The sequence below is a fragment of the Plectrocnemia conspersa genome, unplaced genomic scaffold, assembly GCF_051122295.1.
Source record: "Plectrocnemia conspersa isolate PC_06_02 unplaced genomic scaffold, ASM5112229v1 ptg000003l, whole genome shotgun sequence".
Classification (NCBI taxonomy): domain Eukaryota; kingdom Metazoa; phylum Arthropoda; class Insecta; order Trichoptera; family Polycentropodidae; genus Plectrocnemia; species Plectrocnemia conspersa.
This window is the reverse complement of record NW_028277167.1, coordinates 24,633,828-24,652,155: the sequence shown is the minus strand read 5'-3', so window position 1 is coordinate 24,652,155 and position 18,328 is coordinate 24,633,828. Positions and strand designations below refer to the sequence as shown.

At 26.1% G+C, this 18,328-nt stretch overlaps 4 protein-coding genes across 4 annotated transcripts; 3 read left to right on the top strand and 1 right to left on the bottom strand.

Moving 5' to 3' along the window:
* The first annotated feature begins 806 nt into the window (after nt 1-806).
* On the top strand, nt 807-10,606 carry LOC148237047 (uncharacterized). The gene is made up of 5 exons (XM_088183013.1): nt 807-851; nt 920-1,390; nt 3,686-3,724; nt 3,770-3,967; nt 10,171-10,606. Exons 1-5 carry the CDS (start codon nt 837-839, stop codon nt 10,510-10,512), a joined length of 1,065 nt encoding a protein of 354 aa, XP_088039139.1. The 5' UTR covers nt 807-836; the 3' UTR covers nt 10,513-10,606.
* On the top strand, nt 5,703-6,319 carry LOC148237048 (uncharacterized). The gene is made up of 2 exons (XM_088182291.1): nt 5,703-5,740; nt 5,810-6,319. The coding sequence occupies exons 1-2, from the start codon at nt 5,723-5,725 to the stop codon at nt 6,209-6,211; spliced, it is 420 nt and encodes a 139-aa protein (XP_088038417.1). The 5' UTR covers nt 5,703-5,722; the 3' UTR covers nt 6,212-6,319.
* A 1,859-nt stretch (nt 10,607-12,465) lies between the features above and the next one.
* LOC148237046 (uncharacterized) lies at nt 12,466-12,940 on the top strand. Its single transcript, XM_088183114.1, has 2 exons — nt 12,466-12,521; nt 12,582-12,940. Exons 1-2 carry the CDS (start codon nt 12,513-12,515, stop codon nt 12,918-12,920), a joined length of 348 nt encoding a protein of 115 aa, XP_088039240.1. The 5' UTR covers nt 12,466-12,512; the 3' UTR covers nt 12,921-12,940.
* A 2,982-nt stretch (nt 12,941-15,922) lies between these two features.
* On the bottom strand, nt 15,923-16,461 carry LOC148237045 (uncharacterized). Its single transcript, XM_088182672.1, has 2 exons — nt 16,388-16,461; nt 15,923-16,217 (listed from the first exon to the last, which is right to left on the bottom strand). Exons 1-2 carry the CDS (start codon nt 16,397-16,399, stop codon nt 16,017-16,019), a joined length of 213 nt encoding a protein of 70 aa, XP_088038798.1. The 5' UTR covers nt 16,400-16,461; the 3' UTR covers nt 15,923-16,016.
* Between the last annotated feature and the right edge of the window lie 1,867 nt (nt 16,462-18,328).

Below are 18,328 nucleotides of genomic sequence, written 5' to 3'. Positions count from 1 at the left end.
TCGCAGTGGGAACGCTCGTTACCGAGCGTTCCCACTGCGACGGCACCGACACGATTTTATTGCTTTTGACGTGAATTTTTGCCTTCTGAGAAGTGATAATTGTTTTTGCGCACTCCTATTGACCAAAATTCGGTTTGAATATACTTTAACCAATACTCTCACATCAGAAGTCCGTAGTAATATCGGTAATAAAAAACATGGTGTAAAATTTAATTGTCAAGATTCTTAAATAATTAATAATTTATTTTATTTAATGTATTGTTTTTAATTAAATGTTTAATATTGACGAAATGTTATTAATTTAACAGAAAACGGTTATATGAATTGCTGACATGAAATATAATTTTTGGAATACAATAATAATAAAATTGTATGTTTCTGTATTTCACCACATTTATTATTGTGTAACACATTATTTTCTTAGAGTTAACAAGATTTTATATATAGATTTTATCTTAAGTACAAATTACCGAATTACACTTTTTCTTCAACATTCTTATATAAAGACAATTAAAAAATCCAGAAATAGACAAGGATCGTTGTTGCTTACGCGTGTTCAGGACATGTTTTTATTAAGACTTTAGATAAAGGTCAAATAAAAAAACCTTTATATATATATTTAAAGCAGTCTGAATTCAATCTAATATATTCTGACACCATAATGCTTTGCCATTTGTATGCGCTATCACTTCAATTACCTCACATTAAGCAAAAGCCCATATTGTTTCATAATACAACTTTAATTCACACCTTGCGTATATATAAAGGAGCCCAAATTCAGTCTCAATATCACACCTGCTTCAGCTTTCAATCGAGCAAAAGCAACATCCTTAAAAATGGCATTCAACAAGGTATTATTTTATTCATTGATTAAAAAAATCTTTGTTTATTATTATATTAATGCATATTAAAATTTCAGATCATCACTTTCTTATTCTGCTTAGTAGCTTCTTGCTACGCTGGCTTAGTGTCTCCGATTGTAGCACCAGCTCCGATAGCATACGCCAATGCTATTCCTCAAAATATTCCTCCATTTGCCAGTCAAGTCAGCGTCGTAAACAGAGCTCTATCAGGATATGTCGCTGCTCCAGCTTTCGCCAGTCCTTTCATAGCAGCTCCAGCTGTTGCCAGTCCCTTAGTTGCAGCTCCAGCTGTTTCCAGTCCTTTGATTTCCTCTCCTTATTTGGCTAATCCTTATTTAGCCAATCCCTATTTGGCTAGTCCCTATCTAGCTAATCCTTACTATGCCCAGTATGCATATTCATCGCCTTTGATCGCTCCTGCTTCAGTTGCTTCAGCTGCTCCTCTTCTGGCTGCTGGCCCAGTAGAAGCTGCTCCAGTAGTGGCAGCTCCAGTAGCAGCAGCTCCACTATCAGCTGCTCCAGTCGCAGTTAAAAAATAAGCACATGTAAAATATATATTTTTATATAATTTTGTTAATTTTATAAATTAATAAATATTATTATTGTTCAAGAAATATTATTTTTATTTATCAATGAACCTAACTCAAAATAAAGATCTCTTCTTGATACATGTAAGAGCTCAATAGCTTTTAATCTACTTTCAAGGCTCTAATATTTTTTATTATTAAATTAACATATTGTTTTTGCTATATTCTAACATTTATATTATTAGATTAATATCATTAAAATATTATTAGGTATATACTAACTTTACTATGCGTAGTAAATATAAAGAACTTACTGTCAATTTATACAAAATTTTATACTCTTAGTTAATTTTTTTTCAATGGATACGATATTAACTGTTCAATTTATTTATTCATGAAACTAATAAAGTTTATGTATTATTTTATTATTATTTATATATGTATGTGTAATAGAATACATGCGTACAAAAATAGTAAAATATCGTTAATGTTATAAATACTTTAATTTATCATTGTTATTTAACGACTTAAATGACCCGTGACTTTGTTGATTATTTTGTTAAAACAGAATAACTTTTAAAAAATATTATTTTAATTAAATATTCACAAGATTATTGTGCTAGCATCATTAATCTAAAAATCAAGAATTTTATAATTATTTTCAGAAATAAAAACTGACGCGTGAAGAGTAATAAAATGTGACTCACGAATTAGTCACTGGCGTTTAAAGGGTTAACCATTTTTTCTAGCAGCATTAAAAAAATATTTTAAGAATAGCATTGTGTTATAAATTATAAAAATATTTTTTTTATTATAAAACAATACATTTTTTCAATCTAAATAATAATATTGAGTTATAAATAAAAATATATTATGAATAATAATTAACTGTGAAAATGAAATTATACAATTAGAAATTCATGTAGTGCATTTTGTCAAATTTATTTGTATTTTTATTATTTTATATTAAAAGATAGTCAAAAATATTATTATTATAATACATGAATATCTGATAAAAATCATGTTATTTTTATACACGTATAATAAATACATATATACCACTTTTGTGCTAATATATATAGCTATATTATTAATTTTTTTTTATCTTATATTCTATCACCAATCAACTGCTTATTATACTATAGACAAACTAATTAATGCGTTAAAAAACAATAAAAATAGACCTTGTAGTATTTTTAAATGATGGGGTATATATAACCTCGAATGAAACTTGACATTTGAGAACAAATGGAACAATTTATCTCAGGTAATCAACTGACAACTTAAATTACTTCTTCTATCATATCAACTTCCTATATGTCTATTCAATACATACCTACACTTTACTTTGCAGCTAAGCAAAATATTATGTATATAAACGTATTTAAATAATTATAAATAAATAATAAAACATTTTATTTTTTTTTGTTCTTTAATTATTGAAATTTTATTAATTATTATATCTTCTGGTAATTAAATGTCATGCAGAAACGTAGTTTTTCTACTTAATTTATTGAAATAATATCAATAAATTAAGGAGCACGAAATCAATTACAACAGCAAAAATATTTTATAAAATTATTATAAAAAATATTTGAAAGCTCATAAAAAATATTGCTATAAAAAATTCCATTAATTAACAAAATTCGAAAATGAATTATTAAAATATATTAACACAAAAAGAAGTAAAACATTTAAAAGCAATAACACGTTTAGAATCACTGTTTTTTTATAATTTACTATAAATACAATATAAAATAATAAATAAATAATTATGGAATGAATATGTAGCAAGCACATGTGTATAGATTAACTCTTTACATAAAGGGTTAAAATAGTGATTTTGTCAATGCGTACAGAGCTTAAAATAAAAATTAGAAAAACTAAAATAAAATTCTCATTTGTTTTTTTTATAAATAATTTACAATATTTGTACCAAAACTGACTGTTAAAAATATTTTCTTAAGATTTCCAAATTAAAAAAAAAATATATAAAAAAATACTGTTTTTCTACAAATATATAACTATAGAAACTAAAACTTATATGCCATTACAGCATAAATATAAAAGATTTTATATTCTTGATCTTAAACTGAATAGAAAATACACTTCTCAGTGGTAACTGAGCTTTGTTTTATAGTTTTTATGGCAGCAAATTGTTTTTGCTTTTCAATGCTGTTTAAAAAAGAAAACAGTATTCAATGTAGTATTTTATATTAAATACGCTACGATTTTATAATAGTTACATAACGAAAAATTATTATAGTTATAAATTTCGTTTTTTTAAGGTTCTAGAGCCCTAGGGGGCGTGACTTCGTAGCCAGTGAGACGCAGGTGAACCTAGTTAAAGCTTATTAATTTATATTACATTTGTGACAGATGATAAATGGCGAGATGTTTTCTTCGAGCGGTGGTGGAGAAGCTGTCGCAGAGATAATGTTCGTGAGAGGTCCTCAATGGTCTTGCAGCGAGAGTGACAGTTCCTCTTCTTCCTCCAATTTTCAGGAGTCTCAGGTCGGTGACTGGCGGGGTGAATCTGCTAGTGACTGGCTTCTTCTCATCGGAGTCCAGGCTTTAGTATCCAGGGCTGCAAAGCTTGCTGACCAATCACAATTATACAGTAATCATCCAAACAATAGATATACTCGTTTCTTAAAACAGCAAAATATGTATTCGCCTTTAGAAAGCGACATTTTCTTGATGGGCATTGTCCAAGGTCGTATACTGCAACGGTGTATTCGCAACAAACAAATATTCTTTTAATGCACCAGAGAACTCATGCGTGTTATTTATGATTTTTCCTGGTCGTAACAAGGGATTGTGTGGTCCCAAACTTATTTATTATATCCTTGTTGATGGATGATTATTTTGGTCACAGTAAATTATTACGAGTTTTGAGTAAAATACCCTTTAGAAATGTGGGCATCTGTGTGGTTTATTGTTCTTTCAATGACAGAAATATTTTTTCAATGACGGAGAATATTTACAGTAAGAACATCTGCATGTTATTTTTTTCTGGTCGTAACAAGGGCCGCCACAGTTGCAACATTTGTTGGGCAGTCTGGAAAGGGTTGTGCTTATTTTATCAGTGCACCATTTGGCTGTTGTATTTTTCTTGTCTTTAACATACTTGGTCTTAACAACAAACGAAGTGGCAAATCTTTGGCTTTTTTATAACTTTTTCAACTAATAAAAAATATACTGCAGAAAAAATAAATTATTAAGTATTCAACATATACATTGCACTTAAAACAAATTAGGTCACTTTTAATAAATTGTTTCCATAAAAAAAAATACTTTGAACTAATAATTTTTTAATAATATTAATTAATAATTAGGTTTCAAACTAAAAATATTATATTAAAATTTGAGTGTACAAAGTGTATACTATCAAATTTTTAGTGCAAAGTAATTAAACACCCAAAACTATATACTACAATTATAACCTGTATTTAAATGTATTTATTTAAAAAAAATAGTTTTTCAGAACTAAGAAATTTTTATGGTATTGAATTAGATAATCTGGAAAGTAATAATGCTTTTTACAATTTTAAAAAGTATTTCGTAATCTTTCTTTATGGAATATGGAATTTTATAATTTATTTTCTGTAAAATTCTGGCGGTTTTCATTAAGTGATTTTGTACACGTTTAATTGACGTAAAATTTATATTGTAATTTAATTTATATTTACGTAATTAAAAAAAGCATATTTTTAATTTAATTTTTTCCAAAATTATCAGAAAGAATCCTGTGATATTTTAATTAAATAAAAGGATTAAATCAGTAGCTTATTGAATATCAATAATTGAAGAAAAAGTATTTATTAATTAAATTTAATTGAAAATTTTTAAATGGAACTAAAGAAAATAGTTGGCTTAAGAGGAAGAAATTTCACTGTCTTTGTCCTAATAAAAACTTTTTCGTCCAACCAACTAAATCACTAGCTTTCTACTCTCATTAACAACATGATTCCGCCCAATCGATCAAAATTCCATATGCCATTCAACAATTTGGACACAAAACATCGTCTCAATTGCACCATTTTCGACATTGGCCAACCAGCGATTCTAATTCAGCCCAAGCGTTTCCAAGACACATTACCAATGAACTCTGAATTTCGCAATTGTCTAACAGTCCACAGTCTCGACCTAGCCGGGAGGACCTTCGACGTGTTCTGAAATTTGCTTAACAATGCGCATTATCTGCGATTTTAAGTCAAAAACTGAAGCAACGCGACCACCACCTTGGGTTTCGTTTCGACAAACAGGTATAAAAACCCCAGGCAGATCGCGTTCATCTCGACACAGTGAGCCGAATCTTCATCCTACACAATGTCTCCATCAAGATTGGTAATAGAATATTTAATTAATAATTTAATTATAACAATTATAACATTTGCTAATATAATAAAATTTCAGCCTATCATCTGCTTGTTCCTCATAATTGGAACTGCATATGGACACCTGTATGCGGCATATCCTTCAACTTATCTTACCAAAGCTCCTCTTTTAGCGTCTCCTTATTCGACTTATCCTTATGCCAGCTATTCGAACCTTTTGAACACACCGGTCACAAGCTATTCCGCATATCCCTATATAGCATCTCCTTACTCCAACATTCCATCATTATACCAACCATATTCAGCTTTTTCGCCTTATATAGCAAGCGCAGCAGTACCAAATGTCTTAGTATCTGCTCCAAGAACTATATTGGACCCCGTACCAAATACTAACACCGACGAAACCACTGATAAACCATCTGAAGAAAATGACGAAAATGCGACGCCATCTGATGAGGGTGTTACAGTATCTGATGAATAATTTGATCTTGCCACGAATAAATATGTAATTAAGATATATTATATAATAAAGTTTAATTGATATTAAAGTATTTTATTAACTTTTATATTAAATACTGAGAATATAAATTATTAAAAAGTATTTAATATATGTACATACCTGAACGTTATTTGTTGCATTTTTTTTTTGTCTAATATAAGTCAACGTTACCTAACAAATTATATTATACTTGATAATGGATATTAAAAGTAGAACAAAGATGCGAGGAAAACTAATTCAATATTCATAGGGCGTTCATGTAAAATAGATGAACGTGAAAGTAGTACATATGTGGTATGATGTGGTTTGACCTCAAAATATTTTCGGAAATTTTCACGGACGTGTCTAATGAAAATGTTGAGGTTTTGAATATGTATATGCGAATTTCAAACGAATATTTTATGTCCAAACGAATGTCAAACCGTGGAAGTGGTTATTTTTGGATGGATATTTTCGGAATGGACGTGAGTTTATTTTTAACGTGAAATAAATTATTTATTTAGTAATTTATAAAATTGTCGAATATAGATGAAATGCCATTAAAAATAAAAGAATTTGTAATGGTAAATAGAGACTTAAAAAGAAATAGTTAGTTATTTGGTTTTATTTGATTCATACGATTATTTTTAATAGTTAGTATAAAAATGTGATTCAACTATGTGATTATGTTTTATTATAAAAATTTAATATATGTCCAAATTCTTTGCTTGGATTTTTTGAAACCTATCACATATCAATATGTATGTCGTTATAGTTTCTGAGTGGTTACCTGAACAATTGATTTACAGCTTTTATAGTAAAAATATTTATAAAAAATATTTGCCAAATCGTTGTAAATAGTCAATTATCCTAAAAATAAAATTTTATAGTTTGTCAGTAATAAATAATCATTAGTTCAAACACAGGTAAAATAAATTGCTTAAAGAGCAAAAATATACTTGTTAAGGATCTTACGTGATAGGAGCCATAAAAGTTCTATCATTAAAAACAAAGGTAAATAATTATTCGGTTAGATATAATCTGCGTTAATCTTTTTTATATTGCAAAAAATATGATATTTTGCAAAAATAAAACACTGAACATAATATTTATAGCGACTTAAAATATTGAAAATATTTTTTTAACCATTTAAAAATTTATAACAGTCCAAAATTTTTATGCAGCAGCTTAGGTATTAGAAGTTTCATTCTGGAAAAAGCTCGATTTTTTGTTTATATCTATATTGATTTTGCTAATTATTTCACACGTTTATTTTTAATATTAATACATAAATATAATCAAACGACACAAAAAAATATAATATTAATTAATTAAAAAATACAGACCTTTATTTTTTGGTTAGTAATTATTTTTAATAAATTGTTAAGACCTTATAAGGTAAAAAACTGACGATAAGCTTTTAATATTTAGATTATAACTACACTAAGCTTCTTATGTACCAACAATATCTAATATGTTATAGATAAAGTATAAAGTATAAAGAAAATATTTGACCCAATTTTTGTAGCGAATCATAAAACGAAAATTTAACTATTATCATTTAAAAATTCATACTCATAATTACAGAGCACAAAACCGATAAATTTTAAGTATAATTAATTATTAAAATGATTGTAGAATTTTTTATAAACGCTACAATGTTTTGAAAAAAATGAAAAACATTTAAAAATATTTTTGTAAATAAGCAAAAACTAATGTTAAATAAGTAACTAGGTTTAATGTACAATTTTACTTACTAATCTATTTTTATCTTTGTGGCAAAAATATTGTTGGATTGTTAATTCTACATTAAAATTGCGTAATTGTTCAGTTGACTAATTTTCTTATTGCCTGTCCTGTTTTCTTAAAGCGTTCTTATTAAGACTTTTAGTAACAATATTACGACCTATAAATGAGAATTTTATGAAGCACATCTTAACTCTTAAAAATATTAACTCTTGTGAGAAGTCAAAAATCCACGCCAAAAGCAATAAAATCGTGCCGTCGCCGACGCAATTTTTATTATAATAAGATTTCGAAAAAGTAAAAATTAAATATAGTAGACCTAAACCGTATTTTGACCAATAAAAGAATGCAAAAATATTTCCAGACTCTCAAAAATTCACGTCGAAAGCAATAAAATCGTGCCGTTGCTGTCGTAATGTAAACGCTCGGATATCTATTGCTCACACTACTTTTTAACATAACAAAAAAAATTAAATAAGACACATATACACCGAATTTTACCTAATAAGAGAGCGCAAAAAACAATTATCTCTTCTCAGAAGTCAAAAATTCACGTCAAAAGCAATAAAATCGTGCCGTCGCTCTCGCAGTGGGAACGCTTGGTAATCCGTTGTTCACACTACGACTTTTATAATAATATTTCAAATTTAATGAGGAACATATAAACCGAATTTTGCCCTATAGGAGAGTGTAAAAAACAATTATCCCTTCTTAGAATTCAAAAATCCATGTCAAAAGAAATAAAATCGTGCCGTCGCCGTCGCAGTAGAAACGCTTTAATAATTTGTATATGTGATATATTATTAATTTATAATATTAAGTACCTAACCTACCCTTAATCTACAACATTTTCAGTTTCTTAAAATTATCATATTAATCTAGATTATTAGTTGACAAAAACCACTTTGCGGATCTGTTATTTTTAATTTAAAATTTTATAGAAATAGTTAACAATTTTTATCAATAAAAAATATTTTAAATACAATTCAACTTATAATTAATTAGCAATTTTCACAATTATACTAATGGCATTTTTGGTTTAATATAGTGTGCTGCAGTTACTGACGGATATTTGGCGCCCCGGGGTAGGTGTCACAGCAGTAAGCACCTAAATTCAGATCATTGAACTTCTTAGTTGGTTCATTTCTTGGCATTCCTGGCATTTGAAAAATAATAATAACCCTATTGTAAAGTGAAATTATTATTTAAGAAGGAAAGAACAGAAGCAGTAATTTCTTGTATTATTACCATGAGATACATATGTTCATTAAAACGGCAACAAAATCTCTCGACGCGGGAATTTAAGTAAACGTCGTATATATTAATTTTGAGAAGGCCTTCGATATGGGTTATTATTAAAAAAAATTGTAGAACTTCGGTTGCTCGGATGATTTAACTCGGTAGATAGTGTGTAAGAGTATTTTACCCCTTCAGGAATTACTCAAATTTAAATTTTATTCTGTATGCAAGTGATTGAAAATTATTTAAATGCATTCGATCTGTTGCGGACTTTTATTTGAGATTTTCTATGGAGATGGTTTTCGTCATCCGTTTGCCATTTAATGTAAAAAATGGCACACTATGTCATTCTCGCAATCCCGTTCGCCATTAGTTTATTTCTACCATCTTAATGAAAACATTTTGACTAAAAGAACTTCCACTTAATTCATTTAAATAAATATATGTATTTTATAAAAATGTATTATTAAAATTAAAACCTAATATATATTTAAGTTTGAAATTAGGAATATTACATATTATTTTATTATTATATTAAATAAAAAAAAAATTTGTAACTACACTTTATTTATGGGGGTAATAATAAATAACTATTATTCATCGACATTATAATTGAATCAAAAAGGTTACAAACGTACTTTTTTGCAAGAATACATTTCGAAATTACTACAGATTACATAGGTGTATCACGTCTGACACATACTACATACAATAGTATTGCATTGTCCCCGCGAAGTCTTCGTATAAATATCGACAGCTTGCCTACAGTGGACATCAAACTTCACTAGTTCACAAAGCAAGTAACACAAACACCAAACAAACCCAAAAATGTACAAGTTGGTAAGTGAAATTTCAATTAAAATTGGGATTAAAACTAACATTTATGTTTTTCAACACAATACAATAACATACTTTTTATTAATAAAGTATTTTTCATTGTATGATTATTATAATAACGTACTTTATAATAATTTCAGTTGACCTTCTTCGCTCTCATTGCCTGCGCTTTGGCCGCGCCAAAACCAGGTGTTTTAGCAGCTCCCATAGTAGCAGCCGCTCCAATAGTAACAGCTACTAGTTCGCAAGTGTTCCATAGAAACCACAATGCTGCGGTAATAGCTGCAGCTCCTTTAGTAGCAGCTCCGGTCGTCCATTCCGCTCCACTAGTAGCAGCGCCAGCAGTAGCAGCTCCACTAGTAGCTGCTCCAGCCGCAGCAGCTCCAGCTTTCCCATACTCCTTACCCTATTCCTCCTTACCATATTCCCTACCTTACTCACTACCATACTCTGCTTACTCTTCCTACCCATATGTATTCTAATCGAAACGACTCCAAGTACAAAACCAACCGACTTTTAACTGTTATGTATATATGAATATGTAAAAGAATAAATAATATTATTTTCAATGCAAAATATTTTTTTAATTTAAAAATCATGAGATACTTTCCCTTTAAAATAAGTATTTATTTTATGTAACATATTTTTTAATAGAAGTTAAAATTTTATTAATATACATTAAAAAACATTAGGTAAAAAAAATATATATTATACGAATAAATTTATAAAAATGAAAAAATCTTTGTATTTTTAAATCAAAATAAATATATGATCTATGATAATTTGTTATGGCTTTTAAAAAGTCTCAAATTGTCAGAAAGGCGCAATTAAAATATTTTAATATTACGATTAGTCCAAATTTTTTAGCAAGAAATTGAAAAAATACCTTAACCTCTTAATTTAAAAATAAAATTAATTCTTCACTAAAATGTATTTTTATTGGTATAATCCATATTTTATCTTTGCCGCATTAATATAATTTTATTTTTTTGTATGTATTTGTGTACACTTAGTCTCTAAATAAATAAATAAATATATGAAAGTAAATAATTAAGAGTTCTTCTTAGCTACTTATATAGAAAAAAACGAAAAATATAAAATAAATTGATACACTATTCTAAAATATTTATATTTTTATAACAAGAGTATAATAATAATATTATATTTATTACAGTTTTTATTTAAAGAAAAAACCTAAAATAGCATTTTAATATTTAAAAAATCTTATAACATGATTATTTAAATAAATACAACTAAAAGTTACTAGGATAGTTTATTTTTTAAATAACATATAAAAATCGTATGTACTATGTTTCAATAAAACGTTGTTTTATTAAAATAAGTTTTAAATTTAGAAAAAGTTCAAATAAATTTTATAACTAGATGATCAATACATATAGTTAACGTTGTAAGAGTATCGATGCTTTAGGAAATATAGCACAAAGGTCATTTCTTATTATACATATCCTACAAAAAGACGACCTTTCGAGATAGAAATATTAATAATGTATAATACAGAAACATCAAAATAATAATAAGTAAACCAACATTGGATTTAAAACTTTTTTAAACAAGATTAATTTTGCGTAGCGTTAAAATCAATACATCTGAAATAAATATAATATTGTGAAATATTACAAATTAAATAGTTTGATAAATATTTTCGTTGTAAAATAAATATTTACATGATAGTCGAATTTATAATATTTATATAAAAAATAACTATTTTTCCGATGAATTAAAAGTAATTTTAGTTTTATGATTTTATGATCAAAATAAATGTAACTTTATTATGTGATTATTTATGTAAAATAAAAGTATGCTTATATAAATCATAAATTATTTTTAGCCGCTTTCATATTAAATTAAAATAGGCTTACTATGAATATTCTAGTATTATTATTATAAATATTATTTTAATAAATTATTAAAAATATACATATGTAATTTATTAAAAAAATATTTTCCGCATAATATTTACTATTGAAAATGGTATAAAACATTTTCTATTATTTTATATAAAATTTATAAAATTTAATACTAATACTACATAGCATATTTAATATAATAAAGCAATTGTTAAATTTCATATGTATTTATAATGTATATAAATAAATTACTTATTCTAAAAGTTGTCTTCTCTAATTAACAGTTACGTCTAACGCCATGAACTTCGAATACAAATCAACTATTTAACAACGTCGCTTAAACACAACACAGTTGTTATATTATATAATAATTTGACAATTCATTTATATGACTATATTATTAATTCAAACACGCAATAGTTAAGAAACATTCGCTTTAACCATATTGCGGATTAAATGCATTGCATATTGCGAAAAATGGGGCATCGAAATACGGCGACAAAATTTTAATTAGATCACAATATGTAATCATCAGTATAAAAGGTGATAGCACAACCAGAACAAGACACATTCAGCTTTAACTCTCAAAGTTGACAACAAGCAAACAAACAAAAATGTTCAAAGTAAGTTCAAGTATTATATTAATAATATACAATTTATACTATAAATCATTTTTTTTATAGATCTTCTCATTCTTAGTCGTAGCAGCTATTTGCTGCCAAAGTGTCGAGGGAGGAGTAGTAGCAGCTCCCATTGTAACAGCGTCTAGTTATCAAACAATAGCTAGGACCTATAATGGAATTGTTGCAGCAGCTCCGCTTTTGGCCCCTGCTGTTCATGCTGCTCCATTAGTTGCAGCTCCAGCTGTTCATGCAGCTTCATTTGTAGGAGCCCCACTTGTTCACTCTGCTCCATTATTAGCAGCTCCAGGTTTCCATGCAGCTCCAGCTGTTCATCCCGCTCCACTTGTAGCAGCTCCAGCTGTTCTTCAGCATCCATATTTCTCGAAATATATTGTTTAAATAAATAATATTTGAAGCATATTTATGTTGTTTATTTTTATACAAATTACAAACGAATTAAAATAATATTATTAATTTAAGGATTAAAAAGTTGGTTCAAGTGTCGCCGTAGCGGCAAGCTCTTTAGAGCGAAAATCCAAAATGTCTGTATTTAAATTCAAATTGTAAAAAATATTGCTCTTCAAATTCGAATACATTTTTATAAGCAAGTGATTAACTTAATTAATCGAAATAAGCAATTAGTATATTAATTTAGGAATTCTGGAGAGCATATTGTAGTCATAAGATGAAGATCATTTTATGTGAGAAGTTGTCTGAAAGCTTAACTAGAATTGAATTCCATCGATCAGACGTCGTATTTTTTTTATCTTTAAAATGCTTCTAAAAATGATTTTATCATACAAATAATGTCAGTCAAGTTTCATTTATAACAAAAATTAGAGTTAAAATTTTCATTAATTTGATAAATTAATGTATTTTTAATGAATAAAAACAATCCCATTTTTTTCGATTTGTATATATAATTGACTCTTTAGATTTATATTAATGCTTAACTTTTAAATGTTTTATTTAAAATTGTTTAAATATTGCTCTATCCTTAAATTAAGATATTGATTTTCATAAAATTTATATCATTACTACTTGATTTTCATAGAAACTGCGATATATATTGTTCAATATTTAATTAAGGGCTGGATTATTTTTTTTGCGCTTTTGTTATTTGCTTATATGTCGGTTAACAATTTTGTCGGTGCACTTTTGTCAACACAGTTTTGTTTCGTCAATATTATCAGGGTGCTGTCTTTCGCGTATATTAAAAATAGTGATTTTTTAATTTTATGGTAATATTAATATATTATATATTATATAGATAAAGAATAGACATCTTTGAGATTTTCGCGATTAAAAGGGATTATTATTTAGGAAAATAACATTATAAAATAATATTATTAATATTAAAAATTGTAGGATGATCTTATAGTTTTAATTGAAACACCATGTCAGGTAATATAAAAGGCTTCTTCTATATATATCATTAAAAGAGTTGCACTCTTTTTTATTTAAAAATTAGTAATACAAAATCTACAGAATGTTTTTTTGCCGATTTTTTCAATCCTGATACTAAATTATGGTAATTAGAAAAATAATTAGTACAGTTACAGGTAACGTTATCAGGTCTCTAAATCAAGTAGATTTTTGCGTTTTTTTTTAATCGTTAAAAAATGCTTAAAAATAAGCTTGCTTTAAAGATGTTTGTTCGATAATATATACATTTTTTATTTTAGCCAATAAATCTACTCATAAGAAGATATTAACTAAACTTTGCGATCATCTTAGAAGACGACCCTCATATTTTGTGTCGAAACTTTGGCAAGAAAAAATGATATGTGAGTAACTTAAAAATATATATTAAATTTATAAACACTAAAAATTTATTATTATTGTGTATTACATTAAATTTATAAATATAATATATATAAGCAAAAATTAAAAAAATCTATATTGCATAGGAATGCTTATAGCAAATATTAAAAAATAATTATGATTTCTTATATCGTAGAGAAAAATGAGTAAACTAAATAAATATTTTTTATTGAACCATAAGTTTTAACTCTCTTTAATTAAATATATAACAGTGAAATATAAAAAAATATTATTATTTGTTTGATATCTATGCAACTCTCTCATCTCATATATAAATTTTCAATCTAATTTCTTCTTTTTAAAGTAAGAAATATCTCTCAAATTTATTTATCAAAAGTATTTTTAAAAAAGGCAGCAATAAAGAACATAAATCTGACTTAGCAGCATTAATAAAATTAAATAAGTTTTTAATTACAAACATATGTTCATACAATACTATTTAAAGAATTATATATGAGCTTTGTATAAACACATTTTATAATCGATTTTCACAAAGTCGTTGAATTAATTTTAATTGAATTACTAATCAAAATTAAATAAATTTATGGTAGAATAAATTTCCTTTGTACAAAAATTATTTCTGCGAAGTTAATAGAAAATCTAATTTTATTTTTCTTTATTACAAATCATTTCGTGGTTTACGTTTGACGTTGATATATTTTCTCTATATATATAAATTTAATTAAACATTGTGCATAGTAACGGGATTTATACGATTAATTTAATATTATATAAGCAATATAAGTATTTTCCAAACACTCTGTATATTTTTTACCAATTAAATGAACAATACTTATTATATTTTTATTTGTATATATTGTTCCTATAGTTGTACCAAAAATAAAAGTTGTTTGTGATACAAACGAAAATATGTATTATTATAAAATTACAAATATAAATAGAAATAACTTCATTGTAAGATCAACCAAAATAAAAAAACAATTGAACAGAAAAAAACACACTTGAGAGACCAATTTTTGCTATTATATGTTACAAATGATATCATAGAACTTTATTCATTAAAAAAATAATGGCGAAGGGCATTTATAAATTATTTTTTATTCCAAAGTACGTCACGAGATTAAAAATAAAAATAACTCAATTCAAGTTTCAGCTTCTTAATTAGTCTGGGTTTAAATATAATTAACTTTTAACGAATGAAGCAATATTTGTATTAAGCTATTGTGTGATATTATTTAATATAACACAATGACGTTGATAAAGGGTTAAATTCGAGTTATTTTCATCTAATTATATAAGACTATTGCATCATATCATATATATCAATGATATTATTATTTAATAATAAAAACATAATATATAACTTTCGAGTTATGCTATAAATAGATAGATAATAATATTCAAATTATGTAACATTGATTTTCAATGAAATAATATAATAAAAGCAATTTGATTTATGCCTTAAGGATTTAACAGATTATGTTTCAGGATAATAATAGATTTGTTTTTATTTGTTATATAAATATTATTTATTCTATTTTCAGAGACATCTGTGTATAGATCTATAAACTATTATAGATCATGTATCGATTGTTTAATATAAAAATAAATAATCAAATTTGCAAATAGTTTATTATATCATAGAATAAATAGGTTTAAAATATTTTTTATTATGCAGATGGATCCAGATTTTTTTATATATATATTTTTTCAATAGTATGAGTATGTGTAGGCATATGGCGAGTAGCTTGCTACAACTGGAGCGTTAATTAGTGGAGCTGCGTATGCAGAATAAGAGGAATAAGCTACAGGAGTGTAGCTATAGGCTGAAACTAAAGGTGAAGATAAATCCGTAGCTACGAACGTTGTTGGTTTGGCTACTGCCAAAGCCAAAAGTGTAGCGAAGAATACCTGTAAAAAAATATATATTAAAGCATCGTTAAAGTTAATGATATTTATAAAAATAAAGTTTTTCAAACAATGACACATCGACAAAATTAACCCGAATTAATCGCTTCCTAGATTAATGTATTGTGATTTTTAACGTGTTTGGAATACGTTTATGCTAAAATTCTACTTACGAATTTGAACATGTTTGTGATTTGTTTGGTGATCCTGTTCGTCCTGCTTCTCTTTGACTATTTGTCGCAATGATGCACTGTAGATTCTCCGATTGGTTTTTATACTAGATTTTTGAAACAATGGATCCTTATCGAATGCTATATTTTGACCTCTAGGACACTGTCAAGGGAAAATTTAACAACTTGTCACATAATACGTGAATTAACTACGTTGATGTTGTGTAAAAAAATAACAATTAATTTGCTATTAAGTGTGACTTATGCATTGATTAAATTAAATGAATTGCAAAGTTTTATTAGTAAATGCTTTTGAATCAAAATATACTTTTACAAAAAATAATTTATTAAAGCTTGATGGCAAAGAAATTTAATCTTAGAAGTATAACGGAAGTAACTGTATATATAATAACATTACAAAAATTGACATCCTGTTTTTAAACCTTTTACTTTACTTTAAATCTTACTTAATTTTAATTCAAAGGTTCAAAGGTAAAAAATTAAATAATAAAGCTTTTTATATAATATGGCGAAATAATTTTTTTTTATGCAATATGTCAAAATAAAAGCTCTTTAATTCAGAATTCATCAATAAATAAAATAAAAAAATGCTTTAATGGGTATTTTTATTATTTATATAGATTTATTTTATGTATTCAGCAATAAAAATTAAAATAGTTTAGCATTATATTATAATACATAGATACAAACAAACGTTTATCATAAATTTTACTTGAAAAAATTAAAATAAAATAATCACTTAAATCCACTATATTATTTTAATAAAATCAGTTTATTATAATATTTTTTATTATTATTATGTAGTTTAAAACTATATTTTTTAGTATTTAAATTATTTAATATTTTTAATAATCAGCATGTTTTCTTATCACTACAGACAATTATTATATATTTAATAAATTGCAGTAATTATCAAATTGCTATTATTACTGTATTATATAATATCACACATTACAGTGGATCACAAGATGTAATGAATACGTCATAGCTATTATTGTAAATATAATATATAGAAGTATATACGTATTTTATATATAATTGTTCTAAGACGCTTATTTAAAAATGAAACATTTTTCGTTCAATTGTCTACTCTGTAAATCGTTTTGTTTGAACGGTGTATATAATAATACACCTAAACAAAGGAAGTATATTTAATTATAATAATATAATAATAAAAATTGAATTTGCTCCGGTAATGAATTCTGTTGTTTCGACCAATGAAAAATAAGCATTTAAATATAAAACAAAATGGCCGATAGTAACGTGACAACAGTTTTAAATAATTTTGCTACGCGACAATAATTTTCATTAATTCGTTGTGTGTGTTGTTCTATTTGACTAAATATAAATATTTAGATTGCAAATTATATATATATATATATATATATATATATATATATATATATATATATATATATATATATATATATATATATATATATATATATATATATATATATATATATAATGTGTGTGAGGATTAGAAGAATACATTGTTAAACTATATAAGCAATCATAGAACAATCTTCGTGTTGAAATCTTCAAATTTTGAGTTCCGAAGCCGAAATGTGAGTTTTTCCTTTACATTATCATTGGTTCCGATTCAATGCACATATACGTTAGATTTTGCTAGAATTGCAATTAATCGTGAACATATAATATATACTAGTACTAATGCAGATTGAGGTTAATGTTGATCAAACCATATAAATGCTAATAAAATGTATTTTTATCTATTAATATTTGGGGATACTATCACGACGATCGCGTGACAATGATTGTGATGCAGTCGGTTATTTAGCTGATAAAGTTCCATTTTTGCGTAGTCATCTTATTGCTCGCTCATGGCTTCTAAAAAATAATTATAAATAATAAAAATTATCTACAATAATTAAAATCCAAACACTATACTGACAATGATAT